Raw genomic sequence first — 18,267 nt, 5'->3', positions numbered from 1 at the left:
ATCCTATTATGTGTTATAAAAGTGATGAAAATGTGACATGTTGCAATTGTGGTGTGAACCATGAAGCCACATCTTTCTAATGCCCCACAAGAGTGAAAGAGAATGAGGTGGTCAAAGGCAGGGCTATCCAGAGCATATCATATGCAGCAGCTGTTAAAAGGGTTAAGGGTTTGAATGGTGCACTTGAAGAGTCCATGGTGGTGGATAGGCCTTCACTGTATGGGTTGCCTTTCACCAGCAGGATCCTGACATTGTAAAGGTTAAGAAGGTGGACTTTATGGCCTTTATAGCTATGGTGATAAATGGCACTGCCAAGGTGGAGAGAAGGTCCAGGAAGAAATAAATCATTGTGGAGGTGGCGGAGCGGTTCCTGGGGCTGAAAGATTTCTCGGCGAAGGAATATTGTCACAAGCCATACCACCCTCTCAGGCCCTAGAGCCTGAGAAGGGTGATATGGAGAATTGAAAGAATGATTGTTTTGTCAATGTACTATTTTTATTTGGGTGGATTAAGTTAGTTTCCCTATCACATATGGATTTTATTTTTACCTTGTTTCGATTTCAACACGTCCAGTTGGTGGCGGCAATACACCTTTTTGGGTTGTAGTCCGCCATAAAACCCACAGAAGAAGAAGAACGCGCCAATAGGATCTCGCTAGCTCGTTCATGGCTCTGCCCACCTTCTTGCTTGTTCTGCCCGTTATGGCTCATATGTTCCCATTTGAAACGACAGGCTGTGGTCTATCTTGGTTTAGTTATAAATATATTTGGTGCCAGTGCTGCTCGGCTCAGTTGGAGGTTTCAACATGTTGAAAATAAGAAGAACGTGACTTGTAAAAAACGGTGCATGGTGAGGAATAATGTGTTTTTAGATATCTGAGCATGTCTGGTGGTAATTTTCCATATCAAACGTTACCGGCGTTCGGTACACAACTAACTAGCCACCATACAAAGAAGGAAGTGCCATTACTGTCTAAGTTAGCTACTGTTGTGGTCGAAGCAGATAGAATAAACACAAAGAACTGGTTACGATAGCCAGCTATCTATATGACATGATCGAAGAGGGATGTCCAAGTTCGGTGGTAACTAGCCCTTCATCATGACTATCAGTTCCATTACATTACACATACAAGTAATTGGACGAAGGCGTCTTCTGTGGGGTGGGGGGTTGTTTAGAGTCGCGTCGCTTGTGGTACGGTTTTGGAAGCATAAGGATCTTTCATATCGGCCAGAAATAATATTCCAAAAACAAAAGGTAAAATTGATACACCTTTTATAGGGTTCCCACACGGTCATATTTCCATGTTACAGAGCTTGCTTACGGAAGACGGAGTGGACTACCAGTGCTAATTAGCTGTCTGCATCTCAAACACCTGTGTGCGGAACACAGACGCCACAAACATGTTGTCCCTTGAAAAATAGTCGGCTGCAGCTGTGTTAAAACAGTGTATGGCACAGGAGGTTGGTGGTACCTTAATTGGGGAGGACGGGCTCGTGGTAATGAGTGGAATGACATTCCATTTGCTCTGTTCTAACCGTTATTATGACCTGCCCTCCCCTGAGCAGCCTCCTGTGGTGTACAGTAAGTGTGTATTTTGCATTTGTGAAAGTAGAGGGATTTATGTTTCTAGAATGTAGCGCAATTGAGAATCGATTCACGTTTAGATGTATTTGGCTGTTTTGCCTTCCAGAGCCAATTTTCCCTTTAAACAGAACATGTAAGGTCCTTGGACTAAGGATTACTGTTAGGCTCCTTTAGTCCAACATTGGGCTAGGTGGTAACTAACATATCCTGATCCTGTAACTATTAGGCTAGCTATTTGGACATCTCATCTGTTTATGTAAACATGACATGAGACATTTATTTACCATATCTTTATTATTCTGTTTTTCCAAAGATGTCCTGGTTCTTCCATGTCAATCAAGGCTCAAACCAGCAGCCCCCTGGCATGATGCCCCCAGCTGCTGGCACCCTGTCCAGCAACACACACTATCCCAACATCAGTAGCAACACACTGGATACAGCTAACACTGCTGGACAGGGTTGGCTCTGCGCACAGTCCAGTTCGTCTTCACCCAGCCAGGCAGACTTTCCGTCAGTACCACAGGGTTTAGTGCCTCCCAGCTTGGAGAACCTATCTTGTACCTCTCTGAACTCAGCGGCAGGCAGAGAGCCCCTGCCACTCTCCTATGTAACTCTTCAGGAGCAGCGTTGTGTATTGAGCTGGTTCCTGAGCTGGGGCACTGCCCAGAGGGAACGGTTTCTGCAGGACCTGTTGGGGAAAGCTGTGCCAGGGAAAGTGTGTACCCTCCTCGAGTCGCTCAATACGCTACAGGTACAACCCATCTTGCTATTACAATTATGTAATGGTTTGTCCTCCAGATACCAGTTACTCCAGTTACTAGTAATGTAACAGTCATGTTGATCTCATTTGCACTGAAACCCTCACCACCATCTGTTCCTTTCTGATTCTAGGTTAAGGACAGCCCACCAAATATCTTTGAGTGCCAACTGCGCCTCTGGACCCAATGGTTTGAGTCATGGAGTGAGGAGGAGAGGAACAGTTTCCTGCACATTCTAGAAGAGAGGGACCCGATCTTTGTTGCCCACTTCTACAGAGGTGTAGCTGGGACAGCAGGCAGGGATTGAGGGATACGGGAGAAGAGGGTGTAGAATGGATAGACAATGCGTGGGTGGTAGACAGATAGAAACAAGTAAAGTTGGAGTGGTACATGGGGAAGCATATGTGTGGAGACAGTGAAGAACGGGGGGGTGGTTAAGAGCGTTGGGCCGGTAACTGAAAGGTCGCTGGTTCGAATCCCCGAGCCAACTAGGTGAACATTTTTGATGTGCCCCTAGGTGAAAAATGTCGATGTGCCCTTGAGCTAGGCACTTAACCCTAATTGCTCCTGTAAGTCGCTCTGGATAAGAGCGTCTGCTAAATGACTAAAATATAAATGTAAAATCATTTTTTCTGGCTAGGGCTGAGATGAATCTAGTAAAGTATGAGAAAGCCCTTATAGTATTGATACATATTCTGTTGATGACATACTTGTGGGTAGTACAGGAGAAGACATGGACTGAATAAGGTGAACATATTCATTTAATTCTCAATTACCAAACTAATGGATAGATGTAATATCCTTATTGATCAACCCTTTGCTCTTCTCTCAGTGCAGTTACACCACAGCTGTGTTCAGGTAAAATGGAGTGAGTGTAGACTAGAGGTAGATAAATAAGTGTGAGAGACCAGGGCCAATTCTGTTACCAGTGGGAATGCTTATACTTCTGTAATGATCTTGAGCAGTTTTCTACAATGCCAGAAATAAAATGCTATTTCATAGATCAGGTGCCATATTTTATTTGTTGAATGATTGAAAATGCATAATTGAAATAACATAATCTTGAATCAACACCACAGAAATGATTACATTTTTAAAGATGATTCTACGTGAAGATTTTATACTGAAATTAATTTGATGTCAAATGCAATATCTCTACTGTATCCATGACACTGAGCCAACACGAGTTAAGACAATCGGAGCATCCTCATCATTAGTCTCCAGACAGGTATTGAAGAATGGATATAGTTTATCCGTGAATCTATTGCCTGTGAATGTATGGAGAAGAGACCTGGTATCTGCATTGTAGAAAGAGACCTCTCCCTTCTTGTAGTCCAATAGTATTCCAAACTTCTGGGGGAGTGCAGACAGCTGAATGTCAAGTGGACGAGCTGCAAGGGCTTTGAGCGCACCTTGTTTCGTCAAGATCATGGTCCAGTAGCCATCTGCTGGTTTTAGTTTCAGCTGCCCCTTCCTATTAGCTGATCCGCTGGCAACTCCGATGTTGTAACATGTCTTCCCAGCCACTTCAACCTCCCAGTAATTTCTCCCCCTGTTAAACCCAGTCTTTCCAAGAGCAGCAAGAGACAAGTCATACCGCCCTGGATTGTTGGGGACATTACGTCGCTGTTGTGCTACAGACATTTCTGTCTCATCCAGTGACAGAATGATTTTAGGATGGGCTGTGTCCGGGTCTAAGGCCACCTTAGCTGTGGGTAGAGAGGAATGGATATAGTAATAGTCTCTACTGCACAGAGCCAGACATTCATGCAATATGCTTCACACATGTACATCCATTCAATGTTGATATGTCAATTATCTTCCAGACTTACAGCTATGGACAATCGTTTCTGGATCGACCTGAAGATCTAAGAGAAGAGTGCAACCCAAAGACATTGTATTAATTCACAATAAAAGCCTTGACATGTTTTTGTCTGACAAAGGTAAAAAGACACATCTTACCTTGTAAATTCATCTTGAGTTTGTCATTCTCGTCTTGCAAACCTTTATAGAGTGAGAGTGAAAGGAGGGGCGAGAGAGAAATAGCTTGAGACAACAAACGAGACAACTCACGAGACAACTCCTCAAAATTATTTGCAGTATTGAAGGCTATTGTTGAACTCTTTTACATGTTCAGTGTTTGGTTTACATTATAATCACTGTCCTATTGATTGGTCGCTGATAATACGAATATCTCACTCTTATTTATCCCCTGTAGTCTGGCATTGTCATCCTTGCTGTCTCTGAGTTGCTGCTGCAGTCTATTGAAGGCTGCCTCCTTCTCTCGCAATTGCTGCTGCAGTTTAAGCAAGTCCTCTTGGTTTTGATCGTTTTGTCGCTGTACCTCTGGGTGATACATGTTGTTCAGTACACCACATTCAGCAAATCATTTACATCTATTGAAACTGTTAACGAAGTACAATGAAAATCTCACCATTGCACCTGTGCTGGATTTCATCACATTCCATTTTCATTTCCTTCTGTAATTTCTCCAGCTCTAAAAAGAGATGAAAGAGAGAAGTTCAAATATTTCCCCCCAAGATGACCAGAAAGGCTTTCAGGGACCTGTGTGTCACACCTCTATTTCTGGAGTCCAGTCTTGAATTCAGCTTCTCCTTGGCTTTAAGTTGTTTCTGTAGCTCTGGGTTGAAGGAAAGCAAAATGAATCATAATGACTATAGACAGAACGACTCCCCAAACCCTTGTATTTTTAACACTATTCAATGTGATATTTTGATGATTATACATAAGTGGAACATGAGACAAAATAGACAAACCAGAGATTTCTGCTGCAGTTTCATCTTTGGCTTTTGAAGCTTCCGTTCGTATGGCTTTCATTTCTTTCTGGAGTTCAATGATCTTCAGAACTGAAAGAACAGAACAAAAAGGCACTGTGTAATTCAACACTAACATCATATAATGGTATTCGACTTTTTAGAAGATTATAAATGTTTAATGACTTCTAATAACTACTCTTGTTAACATACTCTGTTCTGCATTTTTGGCATCCACAGCCCTCAGTTGTGTAGTGTTGTCTTCAAGCTGCTTGCTCTTCTGCTTCAGTAGACTCTGTAGCTCTGAGGAGGAAAGACATTTATATATCTTACCATTTATACTCTACCCTGTGTTAAATAAAGGTAGACTGCGAAATGAAGTTGCCACGAGCAGCACAAGAGATGTTGAGATGAGCGAGATGCAACGCTTCGTTCTCACACATTATCTGCGCCTGTGCTCGGTTTCGCTTCACGCTGTTCACAGCGTTGTAGCCAGGACACCAAAACAGCGGAGAAGTTAAGCCTTACGCTTCAACGCTTTTAGTTGTTGTGGAAATGTACTTTCTGCATCAACGTCATATCGCTGAGTCTACCGCTAAAATAGCATCCACTTCAACTCAATTCTTTATTTGCGTCAACCCAACAAGACGATCAATAGTGTTTTAAGGAAGCCCAATTTACCTTCGATCTTGTCAGCACTTGTCTGTTTGAGCTCTGATAATGTTCTCTCTAACTCTGTCACTTTGTTACGAAGTCCCATGATCTCTGCAACTGAAAAAGAAAAGCACGCCACTCTGGATGAAGCATTCAGAAACCGTAGAAATTATTGACTTGTAGATAAACTCCTGGAAACATGCTTGACAACTTACTGAGTTGTGGAATTCTACTGCCTGTTTCTTTCAGCTCCTCTTTCTTTTCATTCAGCTGTTCTCTCGTCTCCTGTAGTTGATTCTCTAGCTCTATGAGACACAAACATTATTTCAAATGTTCTCCTCTTTCCACCACAACGTTTTCTATTACACGGTATGCCTACAAAAAGCTCTTAGTGGTGAATATAAGGATAATAAACTCTCCAGCGTGACTTTAAGACTATTACTGAGGATAAAGAAAAATTACAATAGCACTCACCAGCAATCTTGCCCTCAGATGTCTGATTGAACTCTAATTCTTGCCTCTGTAATCTTGTGACTTGATTTTGGAGTGCAATGATCTGCAAAACTAAATGAGCAGGGGGATGCAGGATGTCACAACATTCAACATTTGAAGTAAAGTAGAATATCCAAATCACGATAGCAGCCAACCCAGAAATGATTAGGCTTTTCAAACTCACTTTGTTTACAGTTTCCATTGTTCTTCTCCTCGATTGTGGCAATCAATTCATCCAGTTCATTCTCAAGCGCTGTGGACAAGAATAATTGAAGAGCTTGAATGTTACAAGCATAATGGGATTGTAAAACTCCATGAATGGGCAAAATCCAGTGTATTTCCATCACACCATCCTATATGTCTACCAGTGAAGGACTATCCCTTTGAGGAAACATGATAACTATTTGTATTGGTCTTACGTGCTGAACACACAGTGACTCCTATGTTCTTCAGAACGCCTGCTACTCACCAGCAATCTGGTCAAAGTTTGTCCCGTTGGTAAATCCTTTCTGCAGGTTCAAGATCTCATTCTGTATTGCAATGATCCTTAGAACTGAAAAAAAAAACTAAACAGTTTGAGGAATATCATATACAGAGAAATACTGAGCAGGCTGGGCCTAAATGGTAAAAGCTGTCTGTTCAACTGAAAACAGACTCTATAATGGCAAAGGCTAAATAAAACTCACCATTCTCTGGTTGAGGAGCATTATCCTCCAGTTCCTGTGTTTTCTTTGCCAGTTCTTTGATCTTCTCATCCAGCAACTTCTGGAGCTCTGAAAGACGAGGAAAAACCATGACGGGATCAAGGCTAACATATCTAGAACTTTAGAAACAAACATTGTTATAGTGCAGACACTATATAAATTAACTGCAGTATAGTATTATTACTATTCATGGGGGCATGGTTATTATGGACATTGGTGTTGACCGTGACCTTTATCCTCCTGTTATGTCATCACCCAGAGTTGGCTCAGTATTCAACGGGACACTACCTAATGTTGAGTTGGGTATTTAGCTCTTCTGTATTCTACTGTTTGTACAGGGCTGTACCCCTTTATTTTGTAGTTTACAAGTAAAGGCAATGAACATTGAAACGCATGTGGATAATCCTTGTAAAGATACCACATCTTTTTGGCGACGAGGATAAAACTTTGAGGTCAGCTTGCACGTGACGCTGCGCTAGCTAAGAAACAGTGAGTTAGCCAGTTAGCTTTTTTTTTTGAGCGACGGAGAGCTGGAGCCGCCGGATGGAATCGCCGATGGTGAGAATCGCTAACGAGAATCAAGGACAAGTTGGCGTTACAATGGCAATGTTTGGGACTATCAATTCGTTTTTGGAAGAGAACAAGAACTGGACAGAATATGTGGAAAGAACACTTTTTCTTGGCAAATCGAATTACAGAGGAGACTAAACAGCGCTCTATTCTCTTGAGTGTGTGTGGGGCTAAAATTTACAAGCTAATGAGAAATTTGGCTACACCAGGGAGGACAGCTACACCACAGAGGACGGGACAAGTTCCTTTTGTTGATCTAGTTGCTCTCCTTCAGACTCACCACAATCCAAAGCATTCAGTGATCGTCCAGAGGTTCAAGTTTAATTGCCATTTTCGGAAAACAGGTCAGTCTGTACCTCAACTCTCTGAACATTGTGAGTTTGGGACTGTGTAAGAGGACATGCTCCATGCCAGATTAGTCTGTGGCATTAATGAGGACAGCATACAGCGCTGTTTGCTGGGGGAAGCCACACTGACTTTCAAGAGAGCATCGGACATATCTCAAGGGATGGAGATGGCAGCTAGCAATGCTATAGATATTCAAAAGGCCAACAGTGGAAGTTGTGCAGTGCATCAGGTGACAAAAGAGGCAGCAGGAAAAAAGGGAAAAGCAGTGGAATGTTTTAGATGTGGGGGAACACATTATGCAAACAACTGTAAGTTCAAGGACAACGTCTGTCACAATTGCAACAAAAAGGGGCATTTAGCCTAAAAGTGCAGGGTTGCTTAGAGCAAGCCAGAGGGTGGGCAGACTCGGAGGGGCAAGTTCAAATCAAAGAAGCCGCAGCCAGCAGCGCACCACCTAGAGAGTACAGAAGAAGAGGAAGAGGATTGTTCCTACAACATTTTTAATGTGAGTGAGCAGTGCGAGGAGCCATTATATGCTACAGTGGAGGTAGATGGAAAAGAGTTGAGGATGGAGGTTGAAACAGGGGCCTCTGCATCTGTCATCAGTGAGGAGACCTACAGAAAGACCTGGGACTCAAAACAGGCTCCTGCCATCACATCGGCAGGGATCAGACTGCGTACGTACACTGGAGAGACCATACCATTGCTGGGGGCTCTAGAGGTGGACATTTCAGCCAGGAAGCCAGGAAGCGAGAGCACGGCTCCTGGTGGTGAAAGGGAATGGGCCTAGTTTACTAGGGCGTGACTGACTCAACAAAATACAACTGAATTGGGGTGAGATAAAACACACACAAGTGACTGTGGATGTCATTCAAAAGTACCCTGAAGGTTTTCAGAGATGAACTGGGCACGCTGCAGTGTACTGCAGTTAAGCTGTTTGTGGATCCTCAAGCAGAGCCTTGTTTTTTCAAGCCCAGGACAGTGCCATACGCCATGAAAAAGAAAGTGGAGGATGAGTTGGAGCGGATGCAAGAAACAAACATCATTACGCCCATTCAGTTCTCTTGCTGGGCAGCTCCAATAATTCCCGTTCTGAAGAGTGACGGCACGGTGCGTATATGCGGGGGCTACAAACTCACCATCAACAACGTTTTCAAAGCTGGACATGAGCCACGCCTACCAACAGCTCCTCCTGGACGAGGATTCAAAAGAGTATGTTACAGTCAATACTCACAAAGGCTTGTTCAAATACAACCGCTTGGTTTTCAGGTTGGCGTCCAGTCTGGCCATTTTCCAGAGGACAATGGACAATCTGTTGCAGGGGATCCCTCATGTAGCAATGTACCTGGACGACATCCTGGTTACAGGGGAGACGGAGGAGGAGCACCGCCGCAATCTGGACCAGGCGTTAAAGAGACTCTCTGATGAAGGGCTGCGTCTGAATGTATTCCGTCAAAACAGCTGTGGGTCGTAGTGCAGAAGTTGAAACACCACAGGGAACAGTCTCGGAGGAACAGGGGCATTCAGTGGCTCCAGGAGAGGGTGATGGACTGTCTCTTACAAACACCTGACCCACTCCTGTGCCCTCAGACCCTAGTGGGACACCAGGAATACTGCGCAGATCACAGCGTAGTCACAAGGCTCCTGACAGACTGACTCTATAGTTGAGACTAGGAGACTCATGGTGTTAATTTTTGAACAGTAGACATACAGTCGTGGTCAAAAGTTTTGAGAATGACACAAATACTAATTTTCACAAAGTCTGCTGCCTCAGTTTTGATGATGGCAATTTGCATATACTCCAGAATGTCATGAAGAGGGATCAGATGAATTGCAATGAATTGCAAAGTCCCTCTTTGCCATGAAAATTAACTTAATCCCCCAAAAACATTTCCACTGTATTTCAGCCCTGCCACAAAAGGACCAGCTGACATCATGTCAGTGATTCTCTCGTTAACACGGGTGAGAGTGTTGACGAGGACAAGGCTGGAGATCACTCTGTCATGCTGATTTAGTAAGAAACATGTGCCGTCATCATTGCTTTGCACAAAAAGGGCTTCACAGGCAAGGATATTGCTGCTAGTAAGATTGCACCTAAATCAACCATTTATCGGATCATCAAGAACTTCAAGGAGAGAGGTTCAATTGTTGTGAAGAAGGCGTCAGGGCGCCCAAGAAAGTCCAGCAAGCGTCAGGACTGTCTCCTAAAGTTGATTCAGCTGCGGGATCGGGGCACCACCAGTGCAGAGCTTGCTCAGGAATGGCAGCAGGCAGGTGCGAGTGCATCTGCACGCACAGTGAGGCGAAGACTTATGGAGGATGGCCTGGTTCAAGAAGGGCAGCAAAGAAGCCCCTTCTTTCCAGGAAAAACGTCAGGGACAGACTGATATTCTGCAAAAGGTACAGGGATTGGACTACTGAGGACTGGGGTAAAGTCATTTTCTCTGATGAATCCCCTTTCCGATTGTTTGGGGCATCCGGAAAACACCTTGTCCAGAGAAGACAAGGTGAGCGCTACCATCAGTCCTGTGTCATGCCAACAGTAAAGCATCCTGAGACCATTCATGTGTGGGGTTGCTTCTCAGCCAAGGGAGTGGGCTCACTCACAATTTTGCCTAAGAACACAGCCATGAATAAAGAATGGTACCAACACATCCTCCGAGAGCAACTTCTCCCAACCATCCAAGAACAGTTTGGTGACGACCAATGCCTTTTCTAGCATGATGGAGCACCTTGCCATAAGACAAAAGTGATAACTAAGTGGCTCAGGGAACAAAACATCAACATTTTGGGTCCATGGCCAGGAAACTCCCCAGACCTTAATCCCATTGAGAACTTGTGGTCGATCCTCAAGAGGCGGGTGGACAAACAAAAACCCACAAATTCTGACAAACTCCAAGCATTGATTATGCAAGAATGGGCTGCCATCAGTCAGGATGTGGCCCAGAAGTTAATTGACAGCATGCCAGGGCGGATTGCAGAGGTCTTGAAAAAGAAGGGTCAACACTGCAAATATTGACTCTTTGCATAAACTTAATGTAATTGTCAATAAAAGCCTTTGATACTTATGGAATGCTTGTAATTATACATCAGTATACCATAGTAACATCTGACAAAAATATCTCATAACACTGAAGCAGCGAACTTTGTGAAGACCAATACTTGTGTCATTCTCAAAACTTTTGACCACGACTGTAGTTGAAAGAAAAATATCTGTGGTCTTTGTTTGTTTCCAGTTGCAGTAACACTAGTACAAGTTCTAAAGTATTGTGAAGAAAAGAAGAGGAAACACTGTTGTTGTTTAGTTGTTGTCTTGTATACTTAATGTATTTTCTTCACAGGGGGATTGAAATGAAGGGGGGAGAAGTGTTATAGTGTGGAACTACAGTTGAAGTCGGCAGTTTATATACACTTAGGTTGGAGTCATTAAAACTCGTTTTTCAACCACTCCACAAATGTCTTGTTAACAAACTATAGTTTTGGCAAGCCGGTTAGGACATCTAATTTGTGCATGACACAAGTAATTTTTCCAACAATTGTTTACAGACAGATTATTTCACTTGTAATTCACTGTATCACAATTCCAGTGGGTCAGAAGTTTACATACACTAAGTTGACTGTGCCTTTAAACAGCTTGGAAAATTCCAGAAAATGATGTCATGGCTTTAGAAGCTTCTGATAGGCTAATTGACATCATTTGAGTCAATTGGAGGTGTACCTGTGGATGTATTTCAAGGCCTACCTTCAAACTCTGTGCCTCTTTGCTTGACATCATGAGAAAATCAAAAGAAATCAGACAAGACCTCAGAAAAAAATGGTAGACCTCCACAAGTCTGGTTCATCCTTGGGAGCAATTTCCAAACGCCTGAAGGTACCGTGCCACGTTCGTCTGTACAAACAATAGTACGCAAGTATAAACACCATGGGACCACGCAGCCGTCATAGGACCTTGTGAAGATGCTGGAGGAAACAGGTACAAAAGTATCTATATCCACAGTAAAATTAGTCCTATATTGACATAACCTGAAAGGCCGCACAGCAAGGAAGAAGCCACTGCTCCAAAACCGCCATAAAAAAGCCAGACTATGGCTTGCAACCTCACATGGGGACAAAGATCGTACCTTCTGGAGAAATGTCCTCTGGTCTGAAAATAGAACTGTTTGGCCATAATGACCATCGTTATGTTTGGAGGAAAAAGGGGGCTGCTTGCAAGCCGAAGAACACCATCCCAACTGTGAAGCACGGGGGTGGCAGTTTCATGCTGTGGGGGTGCTTTGCTGCAGGAGGGACTGGTGCACTTCACAAAATAGATGGCATCATGAGGAAGGAAAATGATGTGGATATATTGAAGCAACATGTCAAGACATCAGTCAGGAAGTTAAAGCTTGGTCGCAAATGGGTCTTACAAATGGACAATGACCCCAAGCATACTTCCAAAGTTGTGGCAAAATGGCTTAAGGACAACAAAGTCAAGGTATTGGAGTGGCCATCACAAAGCCCTGACCTCAATCCTATACAAAATGTGTGGGCAGAACTGAAAAAGCGTGTGCGAGCAAGGAGGCCTACAAACCTGACTCAGTTACACCAGCTCTGTCAGGAGGAATGTGCCAAAATTCACCCAACTTATTGTGGGAAGCTTGTGGAAGGCTACCCGAAACGTTTGACCCAAGTTAAACAATTTAAAGGCAATGCTACCAAATACTAATTGAGTGTATGTAAACTTCTGACCCACTGGGAATGTGATGAAATAAATAAAAGCTGAAATAAGTCACTCTCTACTATTATTCTGACATTTCACATTCGTAAAATAAAGTGGTGATCCTAACTGACTTAAGACAGGGAATTTTTACTAGGATTAAATGTCAGGAATTGTGAAAAACTGAGTTTAAATGTATTTGGCTAAGGTGTATGTAAACTTCCAACTTCAACTGTATATGAATAATTCTTACTGAATAGGTGGTGTACTTAACTGCAGTATAGTATTATTACTATTCATGGGAGCATGGTTATTATGGACATTGGTGTTGACTGTGACCTTTACCTTCATGTGATGTCATCACCAAGAGTTGGCTCAGTATTCAAAGGGACACTACCTAATGTTGAGTTGGGTTTTTCGCTCTCCTGCTTTCTACCGTTTGTACAGGGCTGTACCCCTTTATTTTGTAGTTTACAAGTAAAGGCAATGAACATTGAAACGCATGTGGATAATACTTGTAATGTTACCACAAACATGATTTGCTATGAATAATGAGCGGCAACAGGGATACTCACCATTGATCTTAGCTGCGGAAGTCACAGTTCTCTTCTTTAGATCATCTACCTCATTAGTCAGCGTCCATACCTCAAGAACTGACAGAACACATTGAAATGAGCGGAGTAGTTTTCTGAATCAGAAAAATAAACAAGACTACTCAACTCATTCATCTGTGAGCACTGATGTACATTTATCCACTCACCGAGTTTGTCGTTGTATCCAGTTACATTGTCCAGTTTATTCATTGCAGCACCAAGCTTATCTTGCAGACCTGTGAGAGACCAATACAAATCAGCTTTTAACTAGGTTCTATTGAATAGGGTTCTATTATTTCGATCACTCAGTGTCATCAGCAAAAGGTAGAGAGGGGTGGAGCTCACTGTCATGTCTGTCCTGGATATGTGCATCCTTATCGCCCAGCCTCTTCTCCAGGTCTGGTTTGAGAAAGAAATATTAGACTGATGAGATGTGTGCTTCTGTTTCTTTACCTGTAGTTGTGATTCAAGCAGCTATGCTCACCAAGCGTCTAGTTACACAAACTGGTGAACCAGACTAATATTACATTTTTACATTTTAGTCATTTAGCAGACACTCTTATCCAGAGCGACTTACAGTTAGTGAGTGCATACATTTTTCATACTGGACCCCCGTGGGAATTGAACCCACAACCCTGGCGTTGCAAGCGCCATGCTCTACCAACTGAGCTACAGGAGGGCTGTATATAATATCAGAAGAACCTGATCTTGGCTTACCTTTGTTCTGGGCCTGACATCTGGCGCTCTCTTCCTCTCTGGCCTGTAGTTGTTCCTGAAGCGCTGTAATTCAAGCACTAATGTTAGCATATTGCTACATATATTCGTTACATCATGATGACTATACATAACAATTTCTCAAAACCCATTTTTAACACTATTCAACCTGTGATATTTTGATGATTATACATAAGTGGAACATGAGACAAAATAGACAAACCAGAGATTTCTGCTGCAGTTTCATCTTTTGAAGCTTCAATCCGTATCTCATTCATTTGTTTCTGGAGTTCAATGATCTTCAGAACTGAAAGAACAGAACAAAAAGGCACTGTGTAATTCAACACTAACATCATATAATGGTATTCGACTTTTTAGAAGATTATAAATGTTTAATGACTTCTAATAACTACTCTTGTTAACATACTCTGTTGTGCATTTTTGGCATCCACAGCCCTCAGTTGTGTAGTGTTGTCTTCAAGCTGCTTGCTCTTCTGCTTCAGTAGACTCTGTAGCTCTGAGGAGGAAAGACCCCTTCACCTTTTACACATTTTGTGACGTTACAGCCTTATTCAAAAACTCTACACACAATACCCCATAATGACAAAGCAAAAACAGGTTTTTAGAAATGTTTGCAAATATATATTTTTACAGTTTTTTTGGATTGCTTACACACTAAAATTAAAAGTAGTACACTATTAGCAAAACCTTACACTCAAGAAGCAAAACATCAGCCCATATTTGCACAACTATAAGCACATTGTCAACCTTACACTTGTTGCAAAACTCTACACACAGTGATTTGCAAAACACTAAACACAGTTAACATACATTACACACAAAAATCTATCATGAAGTCACGTCCTTGCAATACCAAAGCACTGACTGTCAAATTACCACACCGTCCAACCAATTGGTTCAACACAGTCATCAGGTGTGCAAACACTCGTTTGCTTAATTGTAGACACACCAATCAGGTGTATAAGCACTATAAAAAGCAGCAGGTGAGTTCATCGGTCTTCAAGCACAATGGAAAGAGTCAGAGAAAGAGTAAGACGAGGAGGAGGAGGAGGAGGACGAGGAGGAGAACGAGGAGGAGGAGGAGGAGGAGGAGGAAGGGGAGGAAGAGGAAGAGGAAGAGGAAGACAAGAAGGTGCTCAAAGAGGACCGAATCTGACAAATGAGATCCGCGCAACACTGGTTGACCACATTGTCAACCACGGCCTGACGCTGAGGGAGGCTGGACTGCGAGTACAGCCAAATCTAAGCCGATATACAGTGGCAAGTGTGATGAGAACATTTCGACTGGAAAATAGGTATTGTAAAAATATCATCATATCAAAAACATCTGCACGGTTTCAGTAACTGCTTACAGTACTATATTCTATGCACTATCAGCACTTCTGTTACCTTTTCCTGTGAAATTACTGTACTATTGTATACTGTTTTTTTTTCTACATAGGATTGAGGGTCAGGGACGACAAGGGGGAAGGCCTCCTATGTTCACAGAACAGCAAGAGAGGGAGATAGTAAACATGGTTTTGGCCAACAATGCTATAACACTCAAGCAGCTCCAAGCTAACATTGTCAATAACCACGCCATTTTCAACGATATCCATCAGGTCTCAACATCAACACTGGCACGCATCCTAAAAAAAAAAACATATTCAAATGAAGCAAATTTATCGAGTGCCTTTCGAGCGCAATTCCGAAAGGGTGAAACGACTGCGGCATGATTATGCAGAGGTATGTATTCACTTTAGCAGTGTGATCTTGCATACTGTCTCATAATCTTTTACTGTACTGTAATATGTATACTAGATCTACACTGAACTACACAATTTTGCCTGACACTGTTTTTCAGAGAGTTTTACGAATGGATGGAGAGGAGATCCAGCATGAGTTCATTTACGTAGATGAGGCTGGGTTCAACCTGACGAGAACACGAAGGAGGGGAAGAAACATTATTGGCCACAGGGCTATAGTCAATGTCCCAGGGCAACGTGGGGGTAATATAACACTCTGTGCAGCCATTACACAGAATGGGGTCCTCCACCGCCATGCCCATATGGGCCCTTACAACACAGCACTCATACTTACATTCTTGGACCAATTGCACAACATAACAGCAGCAAATCAAATCGATCGTATGCAATACATTGTTGTCTGGGACAATGTGTCTTTCCACCGCTCTGCTCTGGTTCAGAACTGGTTTCAGCAACATCCACATTTCACCGTCCTATATCTTCCACCATACTCTCCATTCCTCAACCCTATATAATAGTTTTTCTCGGCATGGCGGTGGAAGGTATATGATCTCCGTCTCCAGGCTGAGGTACCCCTCATCCAAGCCATGGAGGAGGCCTGTGACCAGATGGAGGTAGCAGCAATGCAAGGATGGATTCGTCATTCAAGACGTTTCTTTCCAAGGTGTCTTGCTAATGACAACATTGCCTGCGATGTTGATGAAATTCTCTGGCCAGATCCAGCTAGGCGAAGAGACAATGTCTAGTTATTTATTTTTATTTTTTTTGAACTTACAATACGTAAAGTGACGTTTGGTTACAGTATTATGAATCTCCATGTCAACATTTTGGGCGTGTTGAGAAATAAATGAGTTTCTTCAGTCTGCAACATTGGTCTTGTGCAGTGTTTGGTGAATTTACATTATATTTGTACTTTGTTGAGAGTAGCCTACTCTAATCATAGGGAAGTAGAAGTGCTAAAAGTGTTTTAGGTTTATCACAGCAGAGTGTAACTCGTGCAAACAGAGTATAGTAATGTGAAACGTGTGTGTTTCATATGGTAACAAAGTGTGGTTTTTAAAAAGAAGTGTATAGTTTTTACAAGAGTGTTTAATTTTGCAAAGGATCTGTAGTGTTTTGCTAATTGGGTGTGTGGTTGTGCTAATTGTGTGTAGTGTTTTGAAAACACGGGCCCTGTTTTGAAAATCGTGCTTAAGCAATCAAAAAAAACTGTAAAACTGAAATATTACATTTACATAAGTATTCAGACCTTTTACTCAGTACTTTGTTGAAGCACCTTCGGCAGCGATTACAGCCTAGAGTCTTCTTGGGTATGACGCTACAAGCTTGGCACACCTGTATTTGGGGAGTTTCTCTTTTTCTTCTCTGCAGATCCTCTCAAGCTCTTTCAGGTTGGATGCGGAGCGTCGCTGCACAGCTATTTTCAGGTCTCTCCAGAGATGTTAGATCGGGTTTAAGTCCGGGCTCTGGCTGGGCCACTCAAGGACATTCAGGGACTTGTCCCGAAGCCACTCCTGCGTTGTCTTGGCTGTGTGCTTAGGGTTGTTGTCCTGTTGGAAGGTAAACCTTTGCTCCAGTCTGAGGTCCTGAGCGCTGTGGAGCAGGTTTTCATCAAGGATCTCTCTGTACTTTGATCTGTTCATCTTTCCCTCGATCCTGACTAGTCTCCCAGTCCCTGCCGCTTAGAAACATCCCCACAGCATGATAATGCCACCACCATGCTTTTTCCGTAGGGATGGTTTCGGCCAGGTGATGAGCGGTACCTGGTTTCCTCCAGAGATGGCACTTGGCATTCAGGCCAAATAGGTCAATCTTGGTTTCATCAGTCCAGAGAATCTTGTTTCTCATTGTCTGAGAGTCCTTTAGGTGCCTATTGGCAAACTCCAAGTGGGCTGTGTTGTGACTTTTACTGAGGAGTGGCTTCCGTCTGGCCACTCTACCTTAAAGGCGTGATTGGTGGAGTGCTATAGAGATGGTTGTCCTTCTGGAAGGTTCGCCCATCTCCACAAAGGAACTCTGGAGCTCTTACAGAGTGACTATGGGTTCTTGGTCACCTCCCTGACCAAGGCCCTTCTCCCCCGATTGCTCAATTTGGTCCGGCGGCCAGCTCTTGGAAGAGTCTTTGTGGTTCCAAACTTCTTCCATTTAAGAATGATGGTGGCCACTGTGTTCTTGGGGACCTTAAATGCTGCAGAAATGTTTTTGTACCCTTCCCCTGATCTGTTCCTCGACACAATCCTGTCTCGGAACTCTACGGACAATTACTTCGACATGAAGGCTTGGTTTTCGCTCTGACATGCACTGTCAACTGTTGGTCCTTATATACACTACCGGTCAAAATGTTTAGAACACCTACTCATTCAAGGGATTTTCTTTATTTTTGCTATTTTCTACATTGTAGAATAATAGTGAATACATCAAAACTGTGAAATAACACATGTGGAATAATGTAGTACCCAAAACAGTGTTAAACAAATCTTAATATATTTTATATTTGAGATTCTTCAAATAGCCACCCTTTGCCTTGATGACAGCTTTGCAAACTCTCGGCATTCTCTCAACCAACTTCACCTGGAATGCATTTCCAACAGTCTTGAAGGAGTTCCCACATATG

The 18,267-nt window shown here is 42.9% G+C and overlaps 2 protein-coding genes across 3 annotated transcripts in view; one reads left to right on the top strand and one right to left on the bottom strand.

Annotated features, from left to right (window-relative positions):
* The first annotated feature begins 714 nt into the window (after positions 1-714).
* Positions 715-3,345, top strand: LOC311099058 (uncharacterized protein C14orf119 homolog). Its single transcript, XM_084139672.1, has 3 exons — positions 715-849; positions 1,898-2,335; positions 2,476-3,345. Exons 1-3 carry the CDS (start codon positions 847-849, stop codon positions 2,647-2,649), a joined length of 615 nt encoding a protein of 204 aa, XP_083995798.1. The 5' UTR covers positions 715-846; the 3' UTR covers positions 2,650-3,345.
* The window catches only part of LOC311099048 (uncharacterized protein), an 80,678-nt gene continuing 65,756 nt past the window's right edge, over positions 3,346-18,267 (bottom strand). The window contains exons 75-94 of one of the 2 annotated variants that reach the window (XM_084139652.1): positions 14,315-14,404; positions 14,111-14,194; positions 13,891-13,953; positions 13,519-13,572; positions 13,341-13,409; positions 13,156-13,233; positions 6,949-7,035; positions 6,732-6,815; positions 6,447-6,515; positions 6,245-6,334; positions 5,986-6,075; positions 5,798-5,887; positions 5,330-5,419; positions 5,120-5,209; positions 4,921-4,983; positions 4,777-4,839; positions 4,542-4,688; positions 4,305-4,346; positions 4,175-4,210; positions 3,346-4,051 (exon numbers count right to left, since the gene is read on the bottom strand). In XM_084139652.1, the coding sequence (XP_083995778.1) occupies positions 3,498-4,051; positions 4,175-4,210; positions 4,305-4,346; positions 4,542-4,688; positions 4,777-4,839; positions 4,921-4,983; positions 5,120-5,209; positions 5,330-5,419; positions 5,798-5,887; positions 5,986-6,075; positions 6,245-6,334; positions 6,447-6,515; positions 6,732-6,815; positions 6,949-7,035; positions 13,156-13,233; positions 13,341-13,409; positions 13,519-13,572; positions 13,891-13,953; positions 14,111-14,194; positions 14,315-14,404 (2,033 nt within the window). In that variant the 3' untranslated portion in view covers positions 3,346-3,497. The remainder of the gene's footprint in view (positions 4,052-4,174; positions 4,211-4,304; positions 4,347-4,541; positions 4,689-4,776; positions 4,840-4,920; positions 4,984-5,119; positions 5,210-5,329; positions 5,420-5,797; positions 5,888-5,985; positions 6,076-6,244; positions 6,335-6,446; positions 6,516-6,731; positions 6,816-6,948; positions 7,036-13,155; positions 13,234-13,340; positions 13,410-13,518; positions 13,573-13,890; positions 13,954-14,110; positions 14,195-14,314; positions 14,405-18,267) is intronic. The other variant, XM_084139653.1, reaches the window with a different exon arrangement.

Source organism: Coregonus lavaretus (genome assembly GCF_964263955.1).
Source record: "Coregonus lavaretus genome assembly, chromosome: 23".
Lineage (NCBI taxonomy): Eukaryota > Metazoa > Chordata > Actinopteri > Salmoniformes > Salmonidae > Coregonus > Coregonus lavaretus.
Note: the sequence above shows the minus strand (reverse complement) of the source record. Positions and strands in the feature narration are given on the sequence as shown.